The sequence below is a fragment of the Balaenoptera borealis genome (genome assembly GCF_965194805.1).
Source record: "Balaenoptera borealis genome assembly, chromosome: 3".
In the NCBI taxonomy this organism is placed as follows: domain Eukaryota; kingdom Metazoa; phylum Chordata; class Mammalia; order Artiodactyla; family Balaenopteridae; genus Balaenoptera; species Balaenoptera borealis.
The window spans coordinates 110,282,709-110,296,563 of NC_138866.1; the positions used below are offsets into that span (position 1 = coordinate 110,282,709).

The 13,855-nt window shown below is 34.5% G+C and overlaps 1 protein-coding gene across 6 annotated transcripts in view; it reads right to left on the reverse strand.

Moving 5' to 3' along the window:
• Positions 1 to 13,855, reverse strand: part of VPS13C (vacuolar protein sorting 13 homolog C) — a 182,797-nt gene that overhangs the window by 163,265 nt on the left and 5,677 nt on the right. For all 6 annotated transcript variants that reach the window (XM_082387988.1, XM_082387985.1, XM_082387984.1 and 3 more), the window contains exons 2-3: positions 3,603 to 3,646; positions 1,069 to 1,111 (exon numbers count right to left, since the gene is read on the reverse strand). In XM_082387988.1, the coding sequence (XP_082244114.1) occupies positions 1,069 to 1,111; positions 3,603 to 3,646 (87 nt within the window). The remainder of the gene's footprint in view (positions 1 to 1,068; positions 1,112 to 3,602; positions 3,647 to 13,855) is intronic.

Below are 13,855 nucleotides of genomic sequence, written 5' to 3' on the forward strand. Positions count from 1 at the left end.
TCAAAGGTAAAAGAATGAATGAATGGCTATAACTTCACTCAAGGATTTCGATAAAGCATGTAGGGCTGCAACAATACTTCTAGAACATTGCTAAACATCACCACCTCACAAAGCACAAGCCTCTGTGTAACAGATGAACAAAAAATCTAACGCGAGCCCTAAGGGATACTTTCGATCTAAGGGAAATTTTTTCAAGGAAAAAAAAAGGAAAATTTATATTAAAATTTTTTAGTTGTTATAAAACGAACACATATATATGATATAATGTGGATTCACAGAAGTATTCAAGTAATTACTAAGAGATACTAGAACAGTAAAAGACAAAGCCTCCCTTGAATACAAAATAATGAATGAAGAAGGAAAGTGATGTGGTGAAGTAGCAGGGTGATGGGGATGGAAGGAAGGATGGTGGCATAAGTGAAAATTCTAAAGTAAGGGTAAGTCATCTAGGGTTGTAATTTATATTTTTTAAAAAAGTAAAAACCAAGTAGTATGGACTAGTTGAAAGGACTTGATATATTAAACTTCCTATTAAAAAATTTCTCCAACAAAGATGTATGCTTAGTTATGGCTGATCTTAGTGTAAGAGCTTAGCTGCAAAGGAAGACTTTCTGCTTAACAAAACATATCCTCTATGCCACACTGCTGCACAATGTATCAAGTGAAATGGCTGAACAAAACATGAGGGAAATAAGCTACACTTAAATTCTCTTTACTAGAGTTTGCAAATTACACTACTTTGACATATGAAGAAAAATCACACAAAATTTGCATTTCGATTTTGAAAATGAAGATATTTTTGTGTGGTGGAACAGGCCTGAAAAACATCATTGCAGTTCAAATGTCCTTCCACTTTAGAGGGTAATTTTCTAACCTTTTGTGAAAAACTTTGATGTATGTACTAGGTATAGTATACATTCGGCTCAGAACTCAGAAAGCTCTAATCAACATAAACCAAAAACCTCTCACATTTTTTTCAAGCTAAAAATGATGTTTGAGATTAAATAACAGGAACAATAAAAAACTAAAAGGACGAAGAAAAATTCAAATGAAGAGGGAAGTACTTACCAATTTGGCCAGCCCTGACTTTAAAAGGAACATCCAATTCACTCTTCAGAAGAAAGAAAAAAGATTAAAGAACATCTTAAATTATTAAGCCCCCACCCAAATCACCTTTCTATCATCATTTAAATACACAATCATCTCTAAGGAAAAACAAAATAAATTTTCTATATTTGAGTAACTCATAAAGGATATGTTTCTCAGCTGAAAAAAAAAGTTCTTATTAACTTACACTTGACTTTAAAGAAAGAATTCATAAGAGAAGCAAAATTATAAATAAGAACAACAGAAAAAGAGTCTGTAGTTAAAGAAAGTAATTGGGTAAACTGGTTAGTTGTTTTAATAAACCAAACCAAGCCAGATGGAAATTCCATGAATTTTTAAAGTAACAGATGGACACTGCTTATGTGAAATACTAAAAGGAAGAAAAAGGAAGATTCTTTTCACTTAAATAAGTTGAAAACAATAACTGAACAACAATCCTCTCTCAAGTAAAATATTCAGTAAACGAATAAACAAATCTTAAAAGGCAGATTTCCAACATATTATCTACCATATTAGCATTTACTTTAGATAAGTTACTGACAGGTACCAATCAATAAGGATGAACTTTCACTTATCTAGATTCCAAATCACTGGAAAGTTCAAATAACTTTTTTATTCACAGAGTACTAACCAATAACTGATATTCACAATGTTCGCTTGAGTCTTTAAAATAATTAAAAATTCAACCAGTCAGAATAGCCTTTCTGTTAGGTGTACCTTACATGCTAATACTATGGAAATCTGGCAACTTAAATACATACTTCAGGTAAGAATTAACCAATCAATTAAAAATTAACTAAAAAATAAATAAATAAATAAATAACTAAAATAATCAATTTACCCACTCATCTGATTACTCAACTATTCTAAGTAAACAGAAACTGAAGAAAACACTAACAGATTTTGACAATAAACCTTTTTTTAGACCCAAACAAAAAATCCTCACTGGTAATGAGAGAGCAGCTCTACCCTCCAGGGGTTGGGCAGGGGAAGGGGACAAATAAATTCAAGGGTCTTCATATCATACAGGATACCAATGGAAAACTATACACTTCTATAAGTGTGGTCTCACACTCATTTTAATCTCCTGAAATAATTTTTCACACAAAATAAATGTAAAGAACCCATATCAAAGTAAAACCTCACCAAGCTGGATTAACTGGGGAATGGAGGCTAGTTTGAATTAATGGAGAATATAAATTACAAAATAATTTATTAGATTTAATCATAACCAAAATTCAAATTAGGCTAACAGAGTTCAATCTGTCATTTAAGTATATTAGATACCTATACTCTGCAACCACAATTCTATTTAGACTTATTATCTTCTAAAATATTTTCGTTAAGTAGAGTAAAAATAGCCTTTATTCCAATCTCTAGCAATGGAACCTTAAGTTCTAAAATTTTGGATAAAATTTTTTAAATTACAGCATCCTATATAAAGGGAGGGAAAGAAAATTTAAATATTTTGAGAGTCCACTACTTGCCAGGCTCTACTTTTTATTTTATTCAAGCCACAAAGGCACACAAATATTATACTGTTTTGTATTACTAACTTTGTTCTAAAGATGATTAAACTGATGCTCAAAGAAATTGAGTAACTTGCCAAAAGTCACACAGCTGGTCAAAGCCAGAGCTACCACTCAAACCCAGGTCAGCCAGAGTACAAGGTCCATGACCTTTCCACTATGCCAGTAACAAAATAAACTGTTACTTCTTGAGTTCTACTCCTAGATCTTCAACATCCAAAACTGGCTTCCATGAGACCAGTCATTGGAGAACTTTGTGTATAAGGCTCTCCTTAATTACACAGTTCATCATGTAGAAATTCAACCAGAGGTCAAAGCTAGGATTATAAAACATAATGTAGGTTAATTATAAATCTGACCTATTGATTAAAGAATAAACTCATTCTTAAGACATTTCATAAACTCAAATTAAGTCCAAGAGGCTAAAGACAAAGGGGGGTAGGGATCTTGGAAGATGGGGGAGTATTGTTTTCAGCTCAATAGTAAATGACCCAAATTACTGTCTAGAGCTAGATTCCAAAAAAATCTATTTTACCTCTTAACACTACCATGGTATTACAAGGCTGGACTGCCAATATATTTCCAAAAAATACAATTATTTATTAGATACATTGTTAAAATAAAGCCCTTATTTACCTGAAAACTATTTAAAGATAATTCTGAAGAAAACTATTTCATTAAGACAAATATCTACTACAAAGCTATACAGTCAAATATATAAAAGGGAAAAACATTATTATTTTCCAAGAGATACTATTTCGATCATCAGGAAAAAAAATTTTTTCCTAAATCTTTAATCTCAGATTTTCCTAGAGCAAACAGTTAAAAAAGTAATCCTTCGTTGTGCGACTCAATCACTTCATCTGGCACCTGGTACCAGATATCTAGTAACCAGGGTTTCCTTTAGCTTACCGAATTAACTGAGTAGTCAACATAGTTAAAAAAAAAAAAAAAAAAAAAACTTACCAGAGCATTTTCTTTTATTTGTAGATTATCTAAAGCCACATTACCTTTAAAAAATAAAAGACAAAAATATGAAGTTAATACACCAAATAGTATACCCTGTCTTAATGCAAAACCAAACACTATGACACTATGCTAAATGCTAAGAAGTGAGCAAAGAAAACTTCAAGAACTTAAGAAGCTACTGGCACAAAAGAGTTGCTACTTATAGACAAGAAGTATTAGTTGTAAATATTTTAGGTTAGCCCAATGCAAAACAAATTACAAAATAGTTAATCAGGCTAACACTTAATGAGAAGTTGAAACACACCACTGTAAAGCAATTATACTCTAATAAGATGTTAACCAAAAAAAAAAGAAGTTGAAGACTTTCAGACTAAAGAACTTTAGAACAAAAGAAAGTATCCATCATTTTTAATGATTAAGCCAAAATCTCAAAAGAAGGAAGTAAAGAGGTGACTATTATAACAAATCAAATATCCTGTAACCCAGGATTCTTTCCTTAATCATGGTGTCAGTGAATATGTTCTACAAGACAACAGTGTTAATCTTTTAAAATTTCAAACATCCTACTTTCCCAGTAATTATTGTTTATGCTTCTAATATTCTTTCATTAGTCCAACTTTTTAAAAGTCTATTCAGATATTAAGTTATAAAAAACTAAAGCCACAATGACATGATTACATGACTCAAATTTTAAACACTGCACCTATATGTTGATACACAATATGTAAGTATTCTTGCTTACATAAAAACTTAAGCAAAAGAAAAAAGTTTTCATTTCACTTAAAGTCTCTAAAGATTACTAAAACTAAAGTTTCAACACTAAATACAAGTATAAATTATGCAGTTATGCATTTTCTTAATCACTCATGACACATTTATTTTTTAAGAAAATACTATGCTTCTTATAAACAGATAACAAACAACTACAAGACTAGATAGTAAAATAATCACAGCTGTTATTGCCATATAATAAAGTTCATTTCCTTTGTATAAGCATATTGTAAATTTCCTAAGATAAACTTAAAAACTTCAAAAGGAAAGTAAGAGGTAAGAAGCCTCACAAATGGGAAAAAAATACTATAACATAATAATAGGAAGAAAGCGTCTACAATACACTGCAGAGAAATTAAAACCTGAAGTAGGCAGTAACTTCAGAGTCAAAGAGATAGATTAAAAAGTTATTTTGGAGATAGCCACATCCACCACAGGGCAGACAGCAGAACCAAGAAGAACTACAGTCCTGCAGCCTGTGGAAGGAAAACCACATTCACAGAAAGATAGACAAAATGAAAAGACAGAGGACTGTGTACCAGATGAAGGAACAAGATAAAACCCAAAAAAAACAACTAAATGAACTGGAGATAGGCAACCTTCCAGGAAAAGAATTCAGAATAATGATAGTGAAGATGATCCAGAATCTCAGAAAAAGAATGAAGGCAAAGATCGAGAAGATGCAAGAAATGTTTAACAAATACCTAGAAGAATTAAAGAACAAACACCTAGAAGAATTAAAGAACAAACAGAGATAAACAATACAATAACTGAAATGAAAAATACACTAGAAGCAATCAACAGCAGAATAACTGAGGCAGAAGAACGGATAAGTGACCTAGAAGACAGAATGGTGGAATTCACTGCCACAGAAGAGAATGAAGAAGAAGAATGAAAAGAAATCCAGACAGCCTAAGAGACCTTTGGGACAACATTAAACACAGGAATATTTGCATTATAGGGGTCCCAGATGGAGAAGAGAGAGAAAGGACGCGGGAAAATATTTGAAAAGATTATAGTCGAAAACTTCCCTAACATGGGAAAGGAAATAGCAACCCAAGTCCAGGAAGTGCAGAGAGTCCTAGGCAGGATAAACCCAAGGAGAAACATGCTGAGACACATATTAATCAAACTAACAAAAATTAAAGACAAAGAAAAATTATTAAAAGCAACAAGGGAAAAATGACAAATAACTTACAAGGGAACTCCCATAAGGTTAACAGCTGATTTCTCAGCAGAAACTCTACAAGTCAGAAGGGAATGGCACTATGAATTTAAAGTGATGAAAGGTAAGAACCTACAATCAAGATTACTCTACCCAGCAAGGATCTCATTCAGATTCGACAGAGAAATCAAAAGCTTTACAAACAAGCAAAAGCTAAGAGAAATCAGCACCACCAAACCAGCTCTACAACAAGTGCTAAAGGAACTTCTCTAAGTGGGAAACACAAGAGAAGAAAAGGACCTACAAAAACCAACCCAAAACAATTAAGAAAATGGCAACAGGAACATACATATTGATAATTACCTTAAATGTGAATAGGTTAAATATTCCAACCAAAAGACACAGGCTGGCTGAATGGATACAAAAACAAGACCCATATATATGCTGTCTACAAGAGACCCACTTCAGACCTACAGACACATACAGACTGAAAGTGAAGGGATGGAAAAAGATTTTCCATGCCAATGGAAATCAAAAGAAAGCTGGAGTAGCAATACTCATATCAGATAAAATAGACTTTAAAATAAAGAATGTTACAAGAGACAAGGAAGGACACTACATAATGATCAAGGGATCAATCCAAGAAGAAGATATAACAATTATAAATATATATGCACCCAACATAGGAGCACCTCAATACATAAGGCAACTGCTAACAGCTATAAAAGAGGAAGTCAACAGTAAGACAATAACAGTGGGGGACTTTAACACCTCACTTACACCAATGGACAGATCACCCAGACAGAAAATTAATCAGGACACACGAGCCTTAAATGACACAATAGACCAGATAGACTTAACTGATATTTATAGGACATTCCATCCTAAAACAGCAGATTACACTTTCTTCTCAAGTGCACACGGAACATTCTCCCAGACAGATCACATCTTGGGTCACAAATCAAGCCTCGGTAAATTTAAGAAAACTGAAATCATAACAAACATCTTTTCCAACCACAACGCTATGAGATTAAAAGTCAATTACAGCGGGAAAAAATGTAAAAAACACAAACACATGGACGCTAAACAATACATTGTTAAATAACCATGAGATCACTGAAGAAATCAAAGAGGAAATCAAAAACACCTAGAGACAAATTACAATGAAAACACGACAATCCAAAACCTATGGGATGCAGCAAAAGAAGTTCTAAGAGGGAAGTTTATAGCAATACAATCCTACCTCAAGAAACAAGAAAAATCTCAAATAAACAATCTAATCTTACACCTAAAGGAACTAGAGAAAGAAGAATAATCAAAACCCAAAGTTAGCAGAAGGAAAGAAATCATAAAGATCAGAGCAGAAATAAATGAAACAGAAACAAAGAAAACAATAACAAAGATCAATAAAACTAAAAGCTGGTTCTTTAAGTAGATAAACAAAATTGATAAACCTTTTGCCAGACTCATCAAGAAAAAGAGGGAGAAGACTCAAATCAATAAAATTAGAAATGAAAAAGGAGAAGTTACAACAAACACCACAAAAATACAGTGTCATAAGAGACTACTACAAGCAACTCTATGCCAATAAAATGCACAACCTGGAAGAAATGGACAAATTCTTAGAAACGTATAACTTTCCAAGACTGAACCAGGAAGACATAGAAAATATGAACAGACCAATCACAAGTAATGAAATTGAAACTGTGATTAAAAATCTTCCAACAAACAAAAGTCCAGGACCAGATGGCTTCACAGGTGAATTCTATCAAACATTTAGAGAAGAGCTAACACCCATCTTTCTCAAACTCTTCCAAAAACTTGCAGAGGAAGGAACACTCCCAAACTCATTCTATGAGGTCACCATCACCCTGATACCAAAACCAGACAAAGATACTACAAAAAAAGAAAACTACAGACCAATATCACTGATGAATATAGATGCAAAAATTCTCAACAAAATACTAGCAAACAGAATCCAACAACACATTTAAAGGATCATACACCATGATCAAGTGGGATTTATCCCAGGGATGCAAGGATTCTTCAATATACGCAAATCAATGTGATACACCATATTAACAAATTGAAGAATAAAAACCATATGATCATCTCAATAGATGCAGAAAAAGCTTTTGACAAAATTCAACACCCATTTATGATAAAAACTCTCCAGAAAGTGGGCACAGAGGGAACCTACCTCAACATAATAAAGGCCATATACGACAAGCCCACAGCAAACATCATTCTCAATGGTAAAAAACTGAAAGCATTTCCTCTAAGATCAGGAACAAGACAAGGATGTCCACTCTTGCCACTATTATTCAACATAGTTTTGGAAGCCCTAGCCACGGCAATCAGAGAAGAAAAAGAAAGAAAAGGAATCCAAATCAGAAAAGAAGACGTAAAACCGTCACTGTTTGCAGATGACATGATACTATACATAGAGAATCCTAAAGATGCCACCCGAAAACTACTAGAGCTAATCAATGAATTTGGTGAAGTGGTAGGATACAAAATTAATGCACAGAAATCTCTTGCATTCCTATACACTAACAACAAAATATCAGAAAGAGAAATTAAGGAAACAATCCCATTCACCATTGCAACCAAAAGAATAAAATACCTAGGAATAAACCTACCTAAGGAGGTAAAAGACCTATACTCAGAAAACTAAGACACTGATGAAAGAAATCAAAGATGACACAAACAGATGGAGAGATATACCATGTTCTTGGATTGGAAGAATCAATATTGTGAAAATGACTATACGACCCAAAGCAATCTACAGATTCAATGCAATCCCTATCAAATTACCAATGGCATTTTCTACAGAACTAGAACAAAAAATCTTAAATTTGTATGGAGACACAAAAGACCCCGAAGAGCCAAAGCAATATTGAGGGGAAAAAAACAGAGCTGGAGGACTCAGACTCCCTGACTTCATACTATACTACAAAGCTACAGTAATCAAGACAATATGGTACTGGCACAAAAACAGAACTATACATCAATGGAACAGGATAAAAAGCCTGAAGATAATCCCACACACCTATGGTCAACTAATCTATGACAAAGGAGGCAAGGATATACAATGGAGAAAAGACAGTCTCTTCAATAAGTGGTGCTGGGAAAACTGGACAGCTAATGTAAAAGAATGAAATTAGAACACTCCCTAACACCATACACAAAAATAAACTCAAAATGGATTACAGACCTAAATGTAAGACTGGACACTATAAAACCCTTAGAAGAAAACATAGGAAGAACACTCCTTGACATAAATCACAGCAACATCTTTTTTGATCCACCTCCTAGAGTAATGGAAATAAAAATAAACAAATGGGACCTAATGAAACTTTAAAGCTTTTTCACAGCAAAGGAAACTATAAACAACACAAAAAGCAACCCTCAGAATGGGAAAAAATATTTGCAAACGAATCGACAATGGATTAATCTCTAAAATATATACACAGCTCATGCAGCTCAATACTAAAAAACAAACAACCCAATCAAAAAATGGGCAGAAGACCTAAACAGACATTTCTCCAAAGAAGACATACAGATGGCCAAGAGGCACATGAAAAGCTGCTCAACATCACTAATTATTAGAGAAATGCAAATCAAAACTACAGTGAGGTATCACCTCACACGGTCAGAATGGCCATCATCAAAAAGTCTACAAACAACAAATGCTGGAGAGGCTGCTGAAAAAAGGGAACCCTTTTACCCCGTTGGTGGGAATGTAAATTGATACAGCCACTATGGAGAACAGTATGGAGGTTCCTTTAAAAACTAGAAACAGAGCTACCATATGGTCCAGCGATCCCCCTCCTGGGCATATACCAGGGAAAACCATAATTCAAAAGGATACATGCACCCCAATGTTCATTGCAGCACTATTTTCAATAGCCAGGACATGGAAGCAACCTAAATGCCCATCAACAGATGAATGGATAAAGAAGATGTGGCACATATATACAATGGAATATTACTCAGCCATAAAAAGGAATGAAACTGGGTCATTTGTTGAGACGTGGATGGATCTAGAGACTGTCATACAGAGTGAAGTAACTCAGAAAGAGAAAAACAAATATCGTATATTAACACATATATGTGGAATCTAGAAAAATGGTACAGATGAACTGGTTTACAAGACAGAAATAGAGACACAGATGTAGAGAACAAACATACGGACACCAAGGAGGGAAAGCAGTGGGGGGCGGTGGTGGTGGGAGGAACTGGGAGATTGGGATTGACATATATACACTAATATGTATAAAATAGATAACTAATCAGAATCTGCAGTATAAAAAAATAAATTAAATAACTTAAAAAAAAAAAGTAAAAATAAAAACCAATTCAACAACACCAACAACAAGTTACTCTGGAGGCAGAATTGACAAGATGTCATCACTGACCAAATACAGGAATAATACAGTAGTCATGGAAAACTGACATGGTTGAGAATTGGGAAAAAATCCTTAAAAAGCATTATATGTATAAAAATTATATAAAGTGGAAAAATATTCCTGGGTTTAATTCTGTCAGACAGCGAATTACAAAAAATTACAATTGGGAATTCTACTCAGGCCTAAAGAATTGATCTGCACATAAGCTAGTGCATATTTGAAGGAATCCAAACCAATTTAACACGATCTGAGACCATACGGAGATTTGTAAACTTGCTCATGAATTTTGATTGTCCTACCCATTAATTTTCAACTAGTGGGTCAAGGGTCACCAGGAGTGCTCACAAGTAACCTGCAGTAGATATGAAGCATTTTCTAATAATTATTAAGGCACTAACTTAAGTACCCTCATAAAAAGCACACTTTCTGGGCTTCCCTGGTGGTGCAGTGGTTGAGAATCCGCCTGCCAATACAGGGGACACGGGTTCGAGCCCTGGTCTGGGAAGATCCCACATGCCGCGGAGCAACTGGGCCCATGAGCCACAATTACTGAGCCTGCGCGTCTGGAGCCTGTGCTCCGCAACAGGAGAGGCCGCGATAGTGAGAGGCCCGCACACCGCGATGAAGAGTGGCCCCCGCTCGCCGCAACTAGAGAAAGCCCTGGCACAGAAACGAAGACCCAACACAGCCAAAAATAAATAAATAAATAAATAAATTTAAAAAAAAAAAGCACACTTTCTACTGCAGTGACATTCTCGTTCTTTAATGAAGTAATAGATGGTATTTAACATGTGAAATACTGAAAACTACCAATATGGCTAACAGAGCTAAACAAGTATATTGAGAAAGGCAGATTAAAAAACGGTAATGGCGATTATTGCTAGGAGGTAGAATTAAGAATTTTTTATTAATGTTCTTCAGTATTTTCTAGTTTTTACAATAAACAGGTATTACCTTCATGTTAAAAACTATTACACAAATTGTAATATGAAATGGGGAAACAAAACAAGGTAAATTCTAATGTCAATATGACCTCAATATGTTTTATATAAATTCTTCCTATATTTACTATTTACCTTCTCTACAGACACATAAAAAAATCTATTTCTACTACTTAGAGTCCAGCAAACAAATGCATACTTCCTCTCTGAAAAATGTGAATGTTATCTAACAAACAGTAAATATAACAATGAAATAAGAATGATGCGGTCTATGAATTATTTGCACTGAAGGAAGAGCCACTAGTCCTAACACAAAGAAAAGGGGAGGAACAGCAGTGTATTTCTGATTAACACCAGGGTAAAAGTGCATTCATTCATTCAACCAGTAGATGCGTGCCTTATTTAAGTAAGGCACTGGGCTAAGAAGTACTCTTCCACTAAAATGCATGCTTTTCTGAAGATACAGAAAGCAGACTCCCTCCTAAATATCAACCATCTTATATTTAACTCAATACTAGGGAAAAAGTTAAGATTTAGCTTTCCATTTCTATTCAAGATAACATAATGCTATACACATGCAAATAACTTTAATAACTATAATCAGATCACCCTGGGCTAAGAACACACAGAGGCCATAGGAAGTTCCTGAAAACCTAGAGGAAGGGTAAATATGTGTCTAATATTTTAACAATAACCAAAAAAAAAAAAAAAAAAAGGCGAGGGGACAATGACTAATAATTGGAGATGGAAAGACTTAACTCTGCCAGCAAGGAAGGCACTAAAGCCAATCCCACAATCAAGTGTCCCTAATCCCATGAATTTCTAAAGAAACCAAGGTGAGAGACAAGTAGAGAAGTTCTGTGAAATGATTTCCTTCTACGATGGACTGGCCAGCCTAAAGGATGACAGCAAGCAATGAGTGTAGTCTGGCTTCAGAAGACAAAGTTTCTGATTTTTAACCCTGTATGATACTCATAAATAAACAGAAACATTTTGGATGAGCATACATGACTAGAGTCACATATACAGTTTCAAAGCTAATCTTGAAGGATATTTTAACAAGTATCTTAAAAAAGTAAATCCTGGATCAAAATTTATCTAATAATCTTTACAAATGAACCAGAAGAGGGGAATGAAAGTAAATCCATTAAATTAGCAAATAAAACCAAGGCAAGCAGAGTTGGAGCCATCTCAGAAAAGTTCAATAGAAAAAGAAATGGTTGCTAAATTACAGAAAATAACAAGGTTAGCATATTTATGAATAAGAATCAAATGGTACTGGCATAATTTGGAACAAGCCCACCTCAGTCCAAGAATGGCTTTTAAAACACAAAATGGCCTACAAAATAAACGCAAGAAATATAGTGCTGATGTTAAATACCTCCAGTCAGAAATAACCTATCTGAACTTTCACAGAAGTTTCACTACACCTTTCTTACGGCACTTAACACTTAACTATTTAAATCCCCAACCTGATCATAAACTCCTTATTGATTCTCCTCATAGTAGGTACTCAATAATAAGTCTTGACTCAATTAATTAGAATGCATATTGTACTGAAATACGAACGACTACAATAAGAACATAAACCTTTCTACTTTAGAAAACACTTTCAGAGCTATTACACTACTTGATCCTCACAACCTCCTGGTGAAGGAGGAAGGACACAGAAAGAAACTGGGGCTTAGAGAGCTTAAGTGACTGGCCTAAGAATACTATGTCAATGTAGTAAATGGTTATCCTGATGCAAGATTATGCATTTTCTGTTAACTAATTCTGGACGCTTTTCTTCGAGTGCTGCTTTCAGTTGGTCTTATTGGGAGCAGTACTTGTTGAAATTAATCGTTTGGTTTTCCGGAAGGAGCTCATAATAGAGGACTTCTTCCAATCCCACCATTACACAACATCACCTTCCTTGGACGAAGACCAGCCTTTGGTGTGGTTGGTGGTGGTTCATTTCGCTTGCCCCACGATCTCTTCAGTTCCATATTACTATACAGAATCCACTTTTCATCGCCCGTCACAATTTGTTTTAAAAACGGAACGTTTTCATTGCGTTTCAGTAGAGAATCGCACGCGGAAATATGGTCAAGAAGGTTTTTTTCACTTAACTTAGGTGGAACCCAAATATCAAAGCGATTCACATAACCAAGCTGGTGTAAATGATTTTCAACGCTTGATTTGGATATTTTGAGTATGTTGGCTATCTCCTGTGCAGTATAACGTTGGATGTTCTCAATTATTGTTTCCATTTGATCGCTATCAACTATGGAGCATCGTCCAGGGAGAAATCTCCAGAACGAAACTTCGCACACCACTTTTGACACATTCGATCAGTCACAGCACCTTCTCCATACACTGCACAACTTTTTGTGCATTTGTTTCATTTTTACCTTTCTTGAAATAATAAAGCATAATATGCCAAAAATGCTGCTTTTTTTCTTCCATCTTCAATATTAAAACGGCTACACAAAAATTCACCAATTTTGAAAACTCTTTTTTTAAATGCATGCTGATATGAGAGCTGTCACATCTAATCTAACAAAATTTTTTCAAATGAAGTTAAAGAACTAAGTGCTACTAGAGCCATCTTACAGAAAAAAACGAACAAACCTTTTGGCTCACTCAATATTTAACCCAAATTAACCCACCTAGACTCATTTTAATAGGAGTTCACAGTAACTTTATCTTGGGAGGGGAAGCTAAGGGAAGGAGAAGAAACAACTGACTCTCACTCTTCCATTTCCCTATTGAAACAGGAAGTTTTGGCAAAGAAAGGTGGAAAGCTGCCATGTCACCACTGAACTTTCTCCTTTTGAAGTACATTTCACGGCTTTCATAAGAGTAGTATGGCAGAGCCTCCTAGCAGAATGGTTACCCAAGTACCACCTTCCAGCTCTATTTGTAGAAAAGAGGTGAAATTTTAATTTATGATACTATTCAAATATGTGGAAAGTTGTT